This window comes from Myotis yumanensis, unplaced genomic scaffold, assembly GCF_028538775.1.
Source record: "Myotis yumanensis isolate MYYU_CA2020_CCGP unplaced genomic scaffold, mMyoYum1.0.hap1 SCAF_9, whole genome shotgun sequence".
In the NCBI taxonomy this organism is placed as follows: Eukaryota; Metazoa; Chordata; class Mammalia; order Chiroptera; family Vespertilionidae; genus Myotis; species Myotis yumanensis.
In genome coordinates this window covers 808999-824913 of record NW_027223760.1, presented here as the reverse complement: position 1 = coordinate 824913, position 15915 = coordinate 808999, and the positions used below count along the sequence as shown (strand labels likewise).

At 47.1% G+C, this 15915-nt stretch overlaps 1 protein-coding gene across 4 annotated transcripts in view; it reads left to right on the top strand.

Annotated features, from left to right (window-relative positions):
- The window catches only part of DNAJB6 (DnaJ heat shock protein family (Hsp40) member B6), a 55007-nt gene that overhangs the window by 27604 nt on the left and 11488 nt on the right, over positions 1-15915 (top strand). For 2 of the 4 annotated variants that reach the window (XM_070423561.1, XM_070423560.1), the window contains exons 6-8: positions 3750-3881; positions 5796-5937; positions 7288-7358. In XM_070423561.1, the coding sequence (XP_070279662.1) occupies positions 3750-3881; positions 5796-5937; positions 7288-7358 (345 nt within the window). Of the gene's footprint in view, positions 1-3749; positions 3882-5795; positions 5938-7287; positions 8021-15915 lie in introns of those variants that run through there. The other 2 variants (XM_070423562.1, XM_070423564.1) reach the window with 2 other exon arrangements.

Here is a 15915-nt window from a genome sequence, read left to right as displayed (position 1 = left end):
GTTAGGAAGCCTGTAGGCAGGAGAGTCTAGGGTCAGCCGTTGGTTCTAATCAGCCCTTCAGCTGATTGATTGGGTGAGCCCACCCACATTGGGGAGGGCAATCTGCTCTGATGAGTCTACTGATCTAAATATCAATTTCATCCCAAACACGCTCAACTTGACATGTAAAGTTACCGTTACAAGTCCACCCTGTCAGTTTGGCATCCATGCTCACCATCTCCTTAAACTGTACTTGCCACCATGTAAAGACACTGGCAAGGTCATCTGTCCCGCAGACACCTAGAGGGCACTGACCTTGCCCCAGTAGGAGGTGGGGCCTTGACTTCCTTCTTTCTTCCCCTTGGTTCCCCGGTAGTGGCTGTATGATATCAGGTCTGTGTTGTGCCTTACACCATACAGGGGACAGGCAGGGAAACCAAGATGCTTGCTTATTTACTGATAAGTTTGCACAAACTACATTCCTGACAAACTCAGGAAGGAAGCTCATGGCAGTTAGTTCCTCATTTCTGTGTCGGTCCCATGGGTGCAGCTGGTGTGGGAGCTGCTTCCTCCTCCAACAAGCTACCCTTGCCCTGGTGGGCGGGGCGGGGCATCTTGTACACAGTGGGGGGGGGGGGGGGGGAGGACATGGCAGCACATTTGGTGATTTTCATGTGTCTTGTTCAAATTTATTTTTGAAATATTGTGTGATATTTATCCTTTTTAACCTTAAAAATAAGATGTGTACTCCGTGTAAGAGTTAGGAACATGGGAATGAGTAGAAAGGAGGCGGGAAGGAATGGCCTTTGTCTTACTCCCATTTGAAAGGCACTGGCTAACATTTTTCAGTTACTAAAACTGTGATCTGTCCATTTATGTTCTCTTCTGCCTTTTACTAAAGCTTAAATGCTATGCCCACGTAAAAATCTGCATTTAACATACACCATTTCTTTATCTCCTTTATTGGAAAATTAGGTTTTCAGCTTTCACTATAACATTTTGAACTCTTAGTGCAGTAAGTTATCTCTGTTTGAGATGAGCTGTGTGTTTGTGTGTGTGTTTATAATGATTTTGGAGAGGGAGAGAGATAGAAATATCAGTGATGAGAGAGAAACATGGATCGGCTGACTCCTGCACAAGAAAATGTCACTGAAAAGCCACTTACTTTACTTTCCTAACATACTTGTAACCCAACTTTTGAAGTAGTTTTTCAATAAGGTGATTTTATAGTGATGGAAGTCTTCATTTAGCTCAAGCATGTCAAAATCGCAGCACACAATGAATATTTTTGTGGCCCTGCCATTATAACAGTATGTAAGAAACATTCTAATAAAAATTTTGTAACTTCATTTTTACAATATCCTGTTATACATAACTAGAAGCCCAGTGTACAGAATTTGTGCACGGGCGGGGCGGGGGTGGGGGGTCCCTCAGCTGGGCCTGCACCCTCTCCAATCTGGGACATCCCTCTCGCAATCCCGGACCGCTGGCTCCTAACTGCTCACCTACCTGCCTGCCTAATCGCCCCTAATCGCCTCTGCCGGATGCTCCTATCTGCTCCCTTGCCAACCTGATCCCTTCTAACCACTCACCCCTGCCAGCCTGATAGCCCCTAACTGCTCTCCTCTGCTGGCCTGATCGCCCCTAACCTCTCTTCCCTGCCAGCCTGATTGCCCCTAATCGCCTCTGCCTGCCTGCCGGATGCCCCTAACCGCTCTCCCCTGCCGGCCTGATCACCCCTAACCACCTCTGCCTCAGCCCCACCACCGTGGCTTTGTCCGGAAGACATCGGTTTAATTAGCATATTACCCTTTTATTAGATTATTAGTATAGATTATTAATAGCGAACTACAACATTCGCTAATGACTGATTCCTGTACTCATGTTGCATTCATTTCCCTTACGTGCAGGTGCACCATTTCTCTCCACTAATACTAGCGGCAAATACTCTAGCAGCTGATTGCCATGTCATTAGTTTTGGACTGACTTGTTTGTGTGTGCAACAGGAAAGATTTTGCTTTTGGAGAACAAGAAAAATAGGTTTATTTGCGTTACGCTTATTAATTTATGCAGTTATTCAGTGTCTGGTAAGTTAATGTTCAAGAAAAAAAATATTAATTTTTATTAAAATGTTCTATTTTATGTTAACAATTACTCATTTATTTCAGCCTTTTGTATTCAGCATGTCTCTATCGAAATAAACCTACATTCCTATGAAAATTGAAGCTTTTGTTTTTTTGTAGCCCACATAAACTTAACCTTGTTTATTTGGCCTGTGTTAGCCTTTGAGTTTGACATGCTTGATTTAGCTGGAGTATCATGTTCCATGGGCAGACAGCATATGAGGATTTAGTTGCTTTGTTAACCTAAAGACATAACGCGTGTCATAGGTTCGCCAATGGGCCATTTCAGGACAAGACCGTGTGCTTCAGTGTGATGCTTGGTGTATGCAGGACAGTGCAGCCTAGGTCTCGTGCTGGTCGTTGGGTGTGTGTGTGTCACTATTTCCTGTCACTCTTCCCCACTTTGGTCACCGGCTGCTGTGTTCCAGGTGTGCCAGACTAATTCTGTAGTCTCTGTAATGAGTTGCTTTTCTTTTTCCCTGCAAGCTTTTGTAGGATTCCTGATAAGTCCGTCCATTTTCTGTTTCTCACAGAATTCCTACTTACCTGAAAAAATATATTGCTGACTAATTTCATAGAACTTTAGCAAAATTTTTTATAAGGTTTTTATGATTTGTGTTTTTAGTAACTCATTGATAATCAGAGTTAAACTCGTGGTTGGTCTTTTATTTTCAGGGCCGTTTTGATATCTTCACTAGCAAGACAATGCCTATTCATCTAGAGCAGTGATGGCGAACCTTTTGAGCTCGGCGTGTCAGCATTTTGAAAAACCCTAACTTAACTCTGGTGCCGTGTCACATATAGAAATTTTTTGATATTGCAACCATAGTAAAACAAAGACTTATTTTTGATATTTATTTTATATATTTAAATGCCATTTAACAAAGAAAAATCAACCAAAAAAATGAGTTTGCGTGTCACCTCTGACACGCGTGTCATAGGTTCGCCATCACTGATCTAGTAGTTTCCTATTGGAGCACAAATGTCATGTCTGCAATTCACATTTATTTAGATTTGCCTTGACTAACCATTTAATAAATATTTTTGAGATGTCAAGTTTACAGAAAATTAAAAAAGAGCTCTTATATCCAAGGCCCAGAATTACTCCTCCTTGTGTGTTAAAATGAATGTTTGAATAGTCCATGTTTGTTTTTATTTCTGAATAATGGAGACAGCTCAGACCTTAGGGCAGGGGTGGGCAAACTTTTTGACTCGAGGGCCACAATGGGTTCTTAAAAACTGGACTGGAGGGCCGGAACAAAAGCATGGATCGAGTGTTTGTGTGAACTAATATAAATTCAAAGTAAACATCATTACATAAAAGGGTACGGTCTTTTTTTTTTTTTTTTTTAGTTTTATTCATTTCAAACGGGCCGGCCCTCGGGCCGTAGTTTGCCCACCGCTGCCTTAGGGAGTTTGAGTTCCTAATACCTGAGTGAATGAACCCTTGCTGACCCTTCACAGAAGCTGCGTGGTGGGCAGGCTGGGTCTGTCCCCGATGCCTCTGGCTGGCTCTGCTTGCGTTACAGGAGCTCTGGGTGAGCTATGGCCATGACTTCTCCAAGGCTTCCTGCTCCCCTATTACAGCTTTCCCATGAAACAAGGACATGGAACAAAATTTTACAAAATGCATGTGTTTGTTTCCAGAAGATCCATTTGACGACTTCTTTGGGACTCGGCGGGGTCCGCGTGGGAGCAGGAACCGGGGAACCACCTCGTTCTTCTCCGCCTTCACAGGGTTCCCGGCTTTCGGCGGAGGGTTTCCGTCTTTTGATGCAGGTATCAAATCCCAAGATTTTACTTCTGGTAACTGGTAAATAGTTTGAAACATGTGTTCCTTTTGATAGAACAGTCTTGTAGATTCCCTAGTCATCTTTACTCATTCCCAAGAACGTTATACATGAAAATCCATCTCTGCTCTTACTAGTAAATACTCCTGGTTAAGGGAGTAAGGTGTTTTGGGGTAATTGTGAAATAACGCACTTAGTCTTACTAAGTCCTCGTTTATCTAACCTTCTGGTAGTTTAGTACAAGGAGGCCCTGAGTCTGCTGATGGAGGCCGAGGAGGGGCAGTAATAACACCCATGCCTGCTGCGGCCACGAGGGATGTGTGCTTGCTGTGGGGGTGCCCAGCCACATGCACAGTGTTGGCGTTAGCGCTTGGTAAAGCAGGTCAGCAGCTCGAGGGGTGGGGTGGTGACCTAACATTGTTTTACCTCAAGAAGGAGACTCTTGCCATGGACGCTCACCTAGTTCCTGCTGTCTTTGGGTCTTTTTTTATTTTATTTTTATTGATTTTAGGAAGAGAGAGAGAGAGAGATAGAAACATCAATGATGAGAGAGAATCATTGACTGGCTGCCTCCTGCACGCCCCCCACTGGGGATCGAGCCCGCAACCCCGGGCACATGCCCTTGACTGGAATCGAACCTGGGACCCCTGGTCCGCAGGCCGACGCTCTGTCCACTGAGCCAAACCAGCTAGGGCTGTCTTTGGGTCTTGTTTTTGTCTTAAATGCTCTGCCAAGAATCTGCAGTGCTTTGTTACACAGGCTGCCTGCATGGTACTGTCAGAAGGTCCCTCCTACAAGGGTCATGCTAATAGCAGCTAGGAGAGGCTCCTTTGGGGAGCTCTCTTCCACAGAGCACTATGCCAGGGCTTTTCTCCAGCAGATCCTCCGATACCATGCATTGTGCTTATGCTAGTGCTCAAGTTTCAGGGAGAGGGAAAACAGCTGGTAGAAATCATTAGAGAAGTGCAGTCTTTACTGGTCAGGGCCTTGCAAAGTGTCCTGTGGCTCCAGCCTCTAGACCTGTGCTGTCCTGGATGGTGGCCACAACCATGCGGAGCTGCTGAGCCTCGTGATGTGACCCGTCCACACCGACGCGTTACAAGTGGGACATACACTGGTTTCAAAGATGGAATATTTAAGTCCAAACAATTTCAAGTTTTTTATATAGCATAAGATAATATTTTGGATATTCTGGATTAAATAAAATAGTGCTAAAGTCAATTTTGCCACTTTGTATTTTTTAGTGGAGCCATTATAAAAATTAAAATGACGTATTTGGCTCACATTCTGTTTTTGTTGGACACTGCTGGTTTAGACAGTATTAGAGCTGGAGGGCTGAGTCCTGTGTAGGGAGTGCGGGTATTTGTTGTAATGAACAAGGAAGCCAGCTTCAGGGTGATGTGTGGCCATCAGGGTGTAATGTCCATGTGATTGAGAATGTTGTACATGAACTACAGAGCCATACTTGTAATTATTTTAGAATTTGTTCTAAAATTACTTTAGCTTTCTGATAATTCAGATTTTTGTCCCTTGTGGTCACATTGCAAGGGGAAGGTGAGCGGATTGGGTCTGCCATTCTGTCAGCAGTGGTCACTTTGTTCCTGTGAGATGCAGAGTGTGCGGCCGTCCTAGTCCCTCCAGGAGGCTAAATGCTTAGTTGATCCTCCATAAATAGGGGAAATGAAACGAGGCCCGACCCAGCAGGAGTAGGGGGTAGGAGGGGAGGTGAAAGGAGCCTGCTGTCTTGTCCCTTGATTCAGAGGAGTCCCCTGGACCCCAGCATTGCCCCTGCCAGCACCCTGCTTACAGGAGAGGTCTGCTATGGGATTTGACACTTGGGGATTTTTGCACTGAATGCCAGACATACTAGTCTCTGATATTTTTTTCCCTTTATTTCTTACAGGATTTACTTCCTTCGGGTCAATAGGTCATGGAGGTCTCACTTCATTCTCTTCGACGTCATTTGGTGGTAGTGGGATGGGCAACTTCAAGTCCGTGTCGACTTCTACCAAAATTGTTAATGGAAGAAAAATCACTACAAAGAGGTACAGTTCTCTCCCATATTTCATGTTTTTAATAAGTAGGTGTAATAATTTATGGGTACCACCCCCCTGCCCCTGAGCGTGAAGTATAGGGTGTAAGAAATTGGGCACCTGAGAATCTTAATATCCGAATTTAGGGCATTTCTTTTTAAATTTTGTTTAATGTTACCTATTAACAGCCCTCTTCATTTAGAACCTTGTTGTTTTTTTTTTTAACAGTTTAATCTATTTATTTTTAAATATATTTCTTTATTGATTTCAGAGAGGAAGGGAGAGGGGGAGAGAGATAGAAAATAGAAACATCAACGAGAGAATCATTGATCGGCTTCTTCCTGCATGCCCCACACTGGGGATTGAGCCTGCAGTCCATACATGTGCCCTTGGCTGGAATCGAACCTGGGACCCTTCAGTCTGCAGGCTGATGCTCTACCCCAGGGGTCCTCAAACTTTTTAAACAGGGGGCCAGTTCACTGTCCCTCAGACCGTTGGAGGGCCGGACTATAGTTTAAAAAAAAACTATGAACAAATTCCTATGCATACTGCACATATCTTATTTTGAAGTAAAAAAACAAAACGGGAACAAATACAATATTTGTATTTGCATGTGGCCTGCGGGCCGTAGTTTGAGGACCCCTGCTCTACCCACTGAGCCAAACTGGCTAGGGCGAGCCTTTTTTTAATCCTCACTCGATAATTTTCCTTTTTTTGTTTTTTTAGAGGGAGTTGGAGAGGGAAAGACAGAGAGAAATACCGATGTGAGAGAAACACATCGGTTGGTTGCCTCCTGCACGAGCCCCTACCAGGGCCCAGGCTGGGTAGGAGCCTGCAACCGAGGTATGTGCCCTTGACTGGAATCAAACCCGGGACTCTTAAGTCCACAGGCCAATGCTCTATCCACTGAGCCAAACCGGCGAGAGCTAGAGACATTTTTAATGTGCAGTGCTGTAATAATAGTGTAATTGGTTTGCTGGCACTGTTAGGATAACAAAATGGAAAGCACCATTAGTAGTAAAAGCTTTATCATATTTTAATTTTTATGAGTTTTTTTTTTTTTGTTTTTTTTTTTTAGCCAATCTGACAACATATGCCTGGGAGCAAGATCTCAGATGCTCCCTGAAACCGTGACCATTTGATTCTTGGTGTCCACATGTAGGTCATGGTCAGCGGTATAGTGTTGTCTGTCAGATTCAGTCTGTTTTCAGAAAGATGGCCCTGGGTGGCTTCAGCTGGTTCTCAGCCCCAGGGTCTGTGGTTTCATGTTCGTCTGTGGCAGTCCTGGTTTCCAAATGCATCTATACAAATACATACATTTACTGCAAGAAATAAAGTTTAAAAATGCATTTTATCCTCCAGAATTGTCGAGAACGGTCAAGAAAGAGTAGAAGTTGAAGAAGACGGCCAGTTAAAGTCCTTGACGATAAATGGTAAGGAGCAGCTGCTACGCTTGGATAACAAGTAATTCAACGCACGCATGTAACAGAGATGTTAACTGTAACAAGCACCATGTGAGGATTAACAGGAACATTTTTTTGAAGATTTCAGACGAACTCGACTTTCAGTATAACTGTCCCTAATCTAAAGTATTTATACACGCTCATCGGAGCCTGTTTGTCAGACTGTTGATTTATTGTTGGGACCACATGATAGGACCTTTTCTTTTTGGTCTTTACAATTGTTGTAAATCTCTGTATGCACTTTGCTTTTTATTAAACGTGATCCAGGGTGGCCGTGACTTCATACACTAACACCAGCACGGACCTGCTTTCCATTGTGTTTAAACATGAGCCAAGCAGTGGCGGCCTGCTGTGAAGCTAACATTGCCAGGACGCGCCTCCCAGAGTAGTTTCAGTCTTTCAGTGTTGAGTAGTGAAAGGTACTAATGCATCAATGGTAATACATTTCTGGTTTAGTATAAATTGAGGATGTTTTCTAGTTGTGCATGAATGCTGGCAACTTAGTAAGTTTTGACAATTGTTTAAATGTGTAATGTTAAGCTTAGGTTTAAAAAGTAAAGCTGGTAAAATGGGTCTTTGTTATTTGCTTTAAAAAAAAAAGAAAATAAATGCGATGTGTTTGGTGCATTCTTTCCCAGTGGGGCTGCAGCCTCCTGTGTCTGTGTGATTCTGTGCCTGGGCCTCTGTCGCTTCCTGACTGTCCGTCCTGTGCACTGAGGTGGGTGCCACCTTCACCAAACCTGTGCTCGTTTTCTTCAGGCTATTTGGACAGTGTGTGCAGATTTCCTGTGTATGTTAAATAATGACTAGCAACTTACTGAACATTTTAATATGGTGACACGCCTACGAGGTTATGTCTGACGCCAGCTCCATCAAGACTGCACGGTAACGACATGGAGTGATGCAGATGTGGCCAAAAGGTGCTGCTTTTGTTTTTCAGTCTGTAAAATCTGTCCCGATCACCAACCTAGTGTGAGAAGTGCTCACCTGTCTGCATTTAAGTAATGGACTCGAGACAGAGGTATGGCGACGACAAGGCCTGGAATAGGTTCTCAGTGGCATGTGTCCGCCTGGTTGTGCAGGCTCACCTGGGGCAGCGATCACAGCCCATTTCTCCCCAGGGTGCAAGTGTCCCTCCTCGGTCCTCATTGGCTGAGGCTCTGCTTAACAGATTGTCATACGTCGCCTAGTTCTTGCTGTCTCCCATTGGGCCATTTAAATAAAAAAGGGCTGAGGCCTTTCTAGGTGCCTCCACCTCCCCCAGTCTAGTTGAGGTGGGTGCCTGGGGGTGGGGGTTTTCTACCATGAAGCTGGCTCACGGCCACAGTTCTTTGTTCTTATGTCCTCTTCCCTCCCTACATTCTGTTTGTCCTGAGGAAATTCAGCAACCGTTTTGGTTAAAAGGTGACTCTGCTGAAGATGGATCACAGAGTTCCATTTTCTGCATGAGGGTCCCAGCCAGAGGGATGTTAAGTAAGTCTTGGATCAGATGGAAACCACCCCACTGAGCTTTGTTTTGGAAATACGCAGGAAGAAAGCTGTTAGAATAGGAGTTGGTAAGGGTTTTCCCCTTAGGCTTCATGGGAAAGCCCATGGAAGTTGCTCTGGTTCCATTCACTCGGTAAGAATGTGAGGATTGTTATGGAAGACCAGGGAAAGTATTTTAGAATATCATAGAAACTAGAAGTAAAGCATCACAAGTTTAATGTGAGCATTCAAAGGCAGCTGAGCTCAAGGAACAGTGAAGATGCTTGTGTGCGTGCTCTCAGCCTGAGCACCTTTGGACACGGGAGGTGTGCTCGTCCCACTCGGGAAAGGGTTGCAATGCCTGGTATCACTAAAATGCATCACAGAAGGCCTGCTTTTCACTGATGCTGGTAGGATAGACAGTTTCTCTGTCACGTGAGAAAACTGAGGAAACGCTTGAACCTCAGGGTTTTATGTTTCCGGGGTGGGGGGCGGGGGGGCAGGGCAGGGATGAGCCATTTGATGGAGCGGCTGCACAGTCCTGAGGGACTCAGGGAGACGTGAAGAAGTCCTGTCTGCTCTGTGACAGTTGGTTTCCCGTTTGGGAACATGCTGGGTCCTTGGGGCAGTATTGAATGCAGCTCTGGCTGGAGACAGTCTACGAGTTGATGTCACCGGGGGAGAAGCTTTTATAGCTGGGAAGGGCACACTGTCCCCACATCCCCGTGTTTTTACCTAGTCAGTAGTGCCGGTGCTAGGCGCCTTCTCCCTTGCGCCCCAGGAGGCTGATGGCAGTGGTTGCCATTGGGGGCATGCTCTTGGCTTCCTTTTTGGAAAAGGAACCTCCCATGCCCTGCTGGCTTCTCGCTGGAGTTCACTCAGGACCTCCTTTTGTCAGGAGGGCCGGGCCGGGCCGGGCCGGGCCGTACTCATGCCTCAGAAGCCTCGAGCTGTCCTGTCCCAAGTCTCCTGGCCTCGGCACCTGGTCTCCTTACTGATGTCTTTAAAAATGGCCTGTTGGGACTGGTTTGTGCAGGTTTTCTCTGTCATCAGCTTAGTAAGTTCTGTTTCAACCTGACATGGCATCCTGCTGGGGACCCAAGAGGTTCTGTCTGGTTGGATTTCTGGCGGCTTTACGCTTGTCCTCTGTGGAGGGTTTCAGGTGCTCGTCTTGTGTTTTCTGTGGTCCCTTTCCAAGCAGTATCTTTGCATTTTTCAAGCCTCTTTATTAACCAGTATCTAATTTTAACCCTTTTTCTTCCTTCTCTTTGTTAGTTGCACTTCTGCAGGTTATCTGCAGCCTTTTGCTCATAAATGGGAGTTTTAAAAATTGCTTTTGAGTTTGACTTACAAAACAATCTTCATTTTGTTGATTTCTAAGTCAGTTGTATTTTCATTTCAAACCGGGCCCATGGAAATGTGTTGTTTGGAATGAAGGGCTCAGGAGCCGTAAGTTTTGCATTGTCAGTTTTGTGAGCTTGCTTCTGCCTTGGTTAGACATTGCTGCTGCTCTGGGAATACTAACCCGCTAGAGCTTTCGCGGGAGGCATGGCGTCTACTGTCTGTCCTACCATTTGGGTAGTTATTTTGCCCTTGCCCCCCTGACCTGTAAGTGATGTCTTAGTAATTGGCCTGTCTTTGGATTTTTGTTTTCTTTTGGAGGCAGCTTATCAGGTTCTCTCTTAGTGAATAATTTGTTAAGGACTGATTTTTAAAGCTAGGGTAAGAATACCCTAACCCTTAACATGTCAAAGGAAGATGTGTACCTTGTTCACCTGCAGGTGTGACATTACCAACACAGGTGTGAGTGAGCTGTGTGTTCCCACTAGTTACACGGTGGAGTTTTATGAGCAGCACTCTGGGGGTGGTGTCCTGGGTCGTCTTGGTACTTAAAGGAAGCCCTTAGCCTATTGTGTGGCATGCAGCAATGCCAAGTGTAAAACCTGTAGTGGACATTCATGATGTTCTTATTGGACTTGTAATTTTGAAGAGGATTTCATAGGAATGTTATTAGGTGAGTAGTGGTCACTCTGGTTATGAACACAATGTTGGGCTCCCCAGTGTCCAGTAGTGACCATGTGTGACGACTAGGGTGACAATGAGGACAGTCTGTTCCTGGCGGGTCACTTTTAAAACTTTATTTTTGACAGTATTACAGATGTTCCCCAATTCCCTCCCGCCTCCCTTTAGTCCCCCTCCTTCTTCCCCCTGCCCCATCCTGTGCCTTCACCACACTGTTGTCTATGTCCTTTGGTTATGCATATATGTATATAAGTTCTTTTTTGTTCATTAGTTTCTTTTGTTCAATAGATTCCACATATGAGTGAGATCATGTGATACTTGTCTTTCTCTGACTGACTTATTTCACTTAGCATGATACTCTCCAGGTCCCTCCATGCTGTCTCACAGGGTAAGAGATTCTTCTTTTTACTGCTGCATAGTATTCCATGGTGTAAATGTTCCACAGCTTTTTTATCCACTCGTCTACTGATGGGCACTTGGGCTGTTTCCACATCTTAGCTATTGTAAATTGTGCTGCTATGAGTATAGGAGTGTGTACATTCTTTCTGACTGGTGCTTCGGGTTTCTTAGGATATATTTCCAGAAGTGGGATCTCTGGGTCAATGGCAGTTCCATTTTTAACTTTGTGAGGAAGCCACAGTGTTTTCCACAGTGGCTGCGCCAGCCTCATTCCCACCAGCACACACTAGGGTTTCCCCTCTGCTGGGTCACTTTCATTGAAACAGCTACAAGAGTTACTTGGCACGTGTCTAGCCTAGAGGTTTTTAAAAAATATGTATAATAGGCTCATATTTCAAAGAAGCCTGAAGAACTTTAGAAGAAACATTTGTTATGAAAATTTCATACGGATTCAGCTGTGTGTCTCAGCCAGATGTTAGGGGTCTGTGACCCTGTTCTTTCAAGATGTATTTCAATTATGCGACAGCCTCAGGCCATCCTGATGACATGGTGCTTCAGGCACAGTCCCAGTCCCTTCGCTGTGGGCGGCTGGGACACCCCCCAGGAAAGCAGCTGGCAGCCTGGGCCAGCGGGTGTCCTGTGGTTGCAGGGCTGCTTGGATGTGAATTGTACTTCAGCTCGGGGCTCAGCAGGAACTGGAGTTTTTCTTCCCTTGGTCTGCAACAATCCTCCCACCCCTTCCTCTAAAGCAGTGGTTCTCAACCTGTGGGTCGTGACCCCTTTGGGGGTCGAACAACCCTTTTACAGGGGCCGCCTAAGACCATCGGAAAACACGTATATAATTACATATTGTTTTTGTGATTAATCACTATGCTTTAATTATGTTCAATTTGTAACAATGAAATTGGGGGTCATCACAACATGAGGAACTGTATTAAAGGGTCCCAGCATTAGGAAGGTTGAGAACTGCTGCTCTAAAGGAATCCTGATTCTGTCCTGATGGCCCAAGTTTTCCTAAGTAGGGATGAGTGGCCCCGAGGCCACAGGAAGGTCCCTGTGGGAAGAGGGTGTGAGATTGAGCCCCAGCATGGTCTCAGGGCTTTACTGCTGCCTCTGGGTTTGCTGGGGGGTGAAGGTGGGGGTGGGGTGGGGGTGGGACAGAGCAAGGTCCGAAGCTGAGGGGCCTGAGACAAGTCCAGTGCCAGGCTCTGCAGCAAAGCAGTAAAACCCATGCCAGGGCCACAAGGAGGCAGGCCACAGGCTTCCCCACCAGTGCCGTGGCTTAAGTCAAGTGTCACTTTTGTTAAGCACCCAGGACAAAACGCTTAAGCCCAGTGGTTAGCACAACAGCCCTCAGGTGGAGACGTAACACCAGATTTTTGGACGAGGCAGCAGGCACGGAACTGGGACCTAGCCCCGTCAGAGCCTGCCCGCTCCTCATCTCAGGAGGCTGTTGATGGATGTCCCCACCCAGGCCTGTTTCTAGAACGCCCTGAGGAGTACCTTTCTGTGCTGGAGGAAGTTGTCACGCTGGGCCCCTCTCACAACCAGTATCTGCCTGCCTTCCCGCCAATAAGCGTTGGCTGTGTGCGTGCCCATGACATACATGGCTGTCCTCTGCTCAGATGTGGACAAGGAGTCACACAGGCCTGTGTGCAAATGCCCACGACGGGGCTTAAGCGTTTTGTCCTGGGTGCTTAACAAAAGTGACACTTGACTTAAGCCACGGCACCGGTGGGGAAGCCTGTGGCCTGCCTCCTTGTGGCCCTGGCATGGGTTTTACTGCTTTGCTGCAGGTGCAAAGGGGCCTGGGCAGGAGGATTTCAGCTTCTGCTTTTGTCGTCATTAATCCCCATCCGAGGATATTTTTCCATTGACTTTTTTAGAGAGAGTGGGGGGGGGGGGGAGGGGAGATACACACACACACACACACATTGATGTGAGAGACATCAATTAGTTGCCTCCCACATACGCCCCAACCAGGGAGGGCCTGGAATTGAGCCTGCAACCGAGATATGTGCCCTTGATAGAAATTGAACCTGGGACCCTTCAGTCCATGGGCCAGAGCTCTACCTACTGAGCCAACCTGGCCAGGGCTCATCTGTGTTCTTCGTCTACATCCTCCATGTCCCTCCTGATCTGCCCCTAGCACCACCACCCATTTCCAGGGCCTGGCACCACTTGGACTTGGTCTCCCTTCCTGTAACTTTCATGTGATCATTCTCCAGTTGTTTCGAGCACTGGTCCTTCCATGCCTTTGTCAGTAGCTTTTGATGATAGTCGTGGTGGCCGTGGCATCTGCCTTCACTTTTAACCACTCTGCTTTGACTTCTCCGTCATCACCACCACGTCGAGTCCACCGTCTGATTGCCCTCCTGTTAAAATGGCTCGTCTCCCCTGGCTTGTGAGACATGTCAGAATTGGCCTCATGCCTACGTCTTCATATCACTGTGCCCAAGTCACATCTCGTTCTGTGCTGTGTCCCTGGCAGCGCATGCTGACCACCAGCCCCGGCTTCATTTCCTCTGTGTCCTCTGGCCGCCAGTCTGCAGAGCCCGCAGTCAGTGCCACTGGGTTCTGTGTGCGTGTGGACACAGGCCCACGAGAAGGCGTCCCTCCCGGGACCCCCGGTGCGGCGCTCTGCCGGCCCTCGGTATGTGAACGCATCTGATGGGCCCGAGACGCGTTTTTGGACACTGAGTAACTTCAGTGTGGGTGGTACTCAGGATCAGACCCTCCTTCCCCCAAAGTACAGAGAACCATCCACAACCAAGGATTGTGCATATTTGGGAAAAGTGACTTTTTATTTTTGGAAGTTTGTTTTCACTTGCATGTTATCAGCTGGGCTCCACACTGCACTGAGATCCATTTGGGGGAAGAATGAGCTGTGTGCAGTGGCCGAGCATGTGTGGCAGCTGCTGGAACATTCCTTTCGTGTTTTCTCGGTGACTTCAGTGCTCTGGCCTGGCCGCGGCAGACCGCGTGTTTATTTTTAAATTTAGCTGGGTCCTACGGGGCAGGATGTTTCCTGGTATATTTAGTTTTCCTGATGAAAAGGATGCTGGGACGGTCGTAACCAATGGCAATGTCACAGGTTTTGATTGTTGGTTCTGCACAGGAAAAGGCTCAGGATTGATACCAAGAGAGCACGTTCTGTTTGGGATGTAGAATTAGACGTGGCTTATTTTTCTAATGTGTTGCCTTGACGTAGTACAGATTGCTAACCTCAAACTTAAATTAACGGTAAGTTTTCATAGATTTAGTAATCTGGGACAGTGTGGACAGTTTGGAAAAGGCTGTAATAGGAGCCCAAGCTGGTTGGCTTTCGGACAGTGTGGTGGCAGGTGTGGCAGCGATCAGGGTATTACAAGAGGCACCCTGTGCACAGAGTCATGATTTCTTGGCAGGTCATTGTCAGCTGAAGAGCTGGGGCTGGGAGTTCAGTTTCAGAAGTTCCTGCCCAGCCTCTCCCCTGGGGTGGGGCCTGCAGGGAGAGGGCAGTTTTTTGCAAGAACATTGAAATATGGTGCATTTATATCATAGTTTTTAAAGTCCTTGTGCTTTTTTGTTGTTAGTCCTCACTCAAAGATATTTTTCCCTTTAATTTTTTTTGGTAGAGAGGGAGGGAGGGATGGAGGGAGGGAGGGAGGGAGATGTAAGAGAGGGTTGCCTCTCGAATGCGCCCTGACTGGGGCCAGGATTGAACCCGCAACCCAGGTATGTGCCCTTTTCCAGGAATTGAACCCTTGACCCTTTGGTGTAGGGCATGCTCTAAATGCCGGGCCACACTGCCAGGCCAAGTCCTTGTGCTGGTGGAAGAAATGTGCAGTACTTTTGAAATGACACAAAAGCCCAATTCAGCAGAGATAAGGCTGAGTTCTACATGAGCCTTTATTCCAATACTGCTCCAGTCTGGGAAGCAGCAGCTCTCACAGGGTAAGGAAGACCGCTGCATGCAGAGGACAGTGCTGCAGGCGCCTTGTCCCTATGTCTTCTTCCTGGACTTGAAGTCAGATGACAAGGTGTTAATTTTCAGTGGTGCTAAAACCCAGCTGGGCAGCCTGGTCGGCATTCCCCAGGCCACTCCGGAGGGGCTTGGGATCCAGTCCTTTGTCTCAAAATGCAGACTAGTGAACCCTCCCGTGCCCCTGTGCCAGAGGCTCTCTCACCTTTTTACAGCTCAATTTTCCTTCAGCACCTTCAGGTTGCCGGGGTCTGCAGGAAGCCAGCGATGGTTAGTAATCATTGGACAGCGGTGTGCCGCTCCTCTAGTGCCTCCCCACCATGCCTGTCCCACCTAGGCAAGCCTGGGAGGGGAGCGCTGTGAGGGTGTGGAGTGCTCATAAGGCTGGCTTTTCTTTCATGTTTTTGGTGAGGGAATTTAAAGGGGAAGGAGCTGTTGGGAGGGGCCCGCGCCCCCGTCCTTGTGAGCTGACCCCCAGCGTGCACTGGCTCAGGGGCCCCCTTCCGTCCCTGTAAGCCGACACCCCCCTCCCCCATGTGCACTGGCTCGGGGGTCCCCTTCTGTCCCTGTGAGCTGACCTCCAGCATGCATGGGCTCGCGCTCCCTGAGAGCCCTCAGTGGCGGGGGGTGCAGTGTAGCCACAGACCTGGCTTATATCCTCCTGGGTGATTTTGG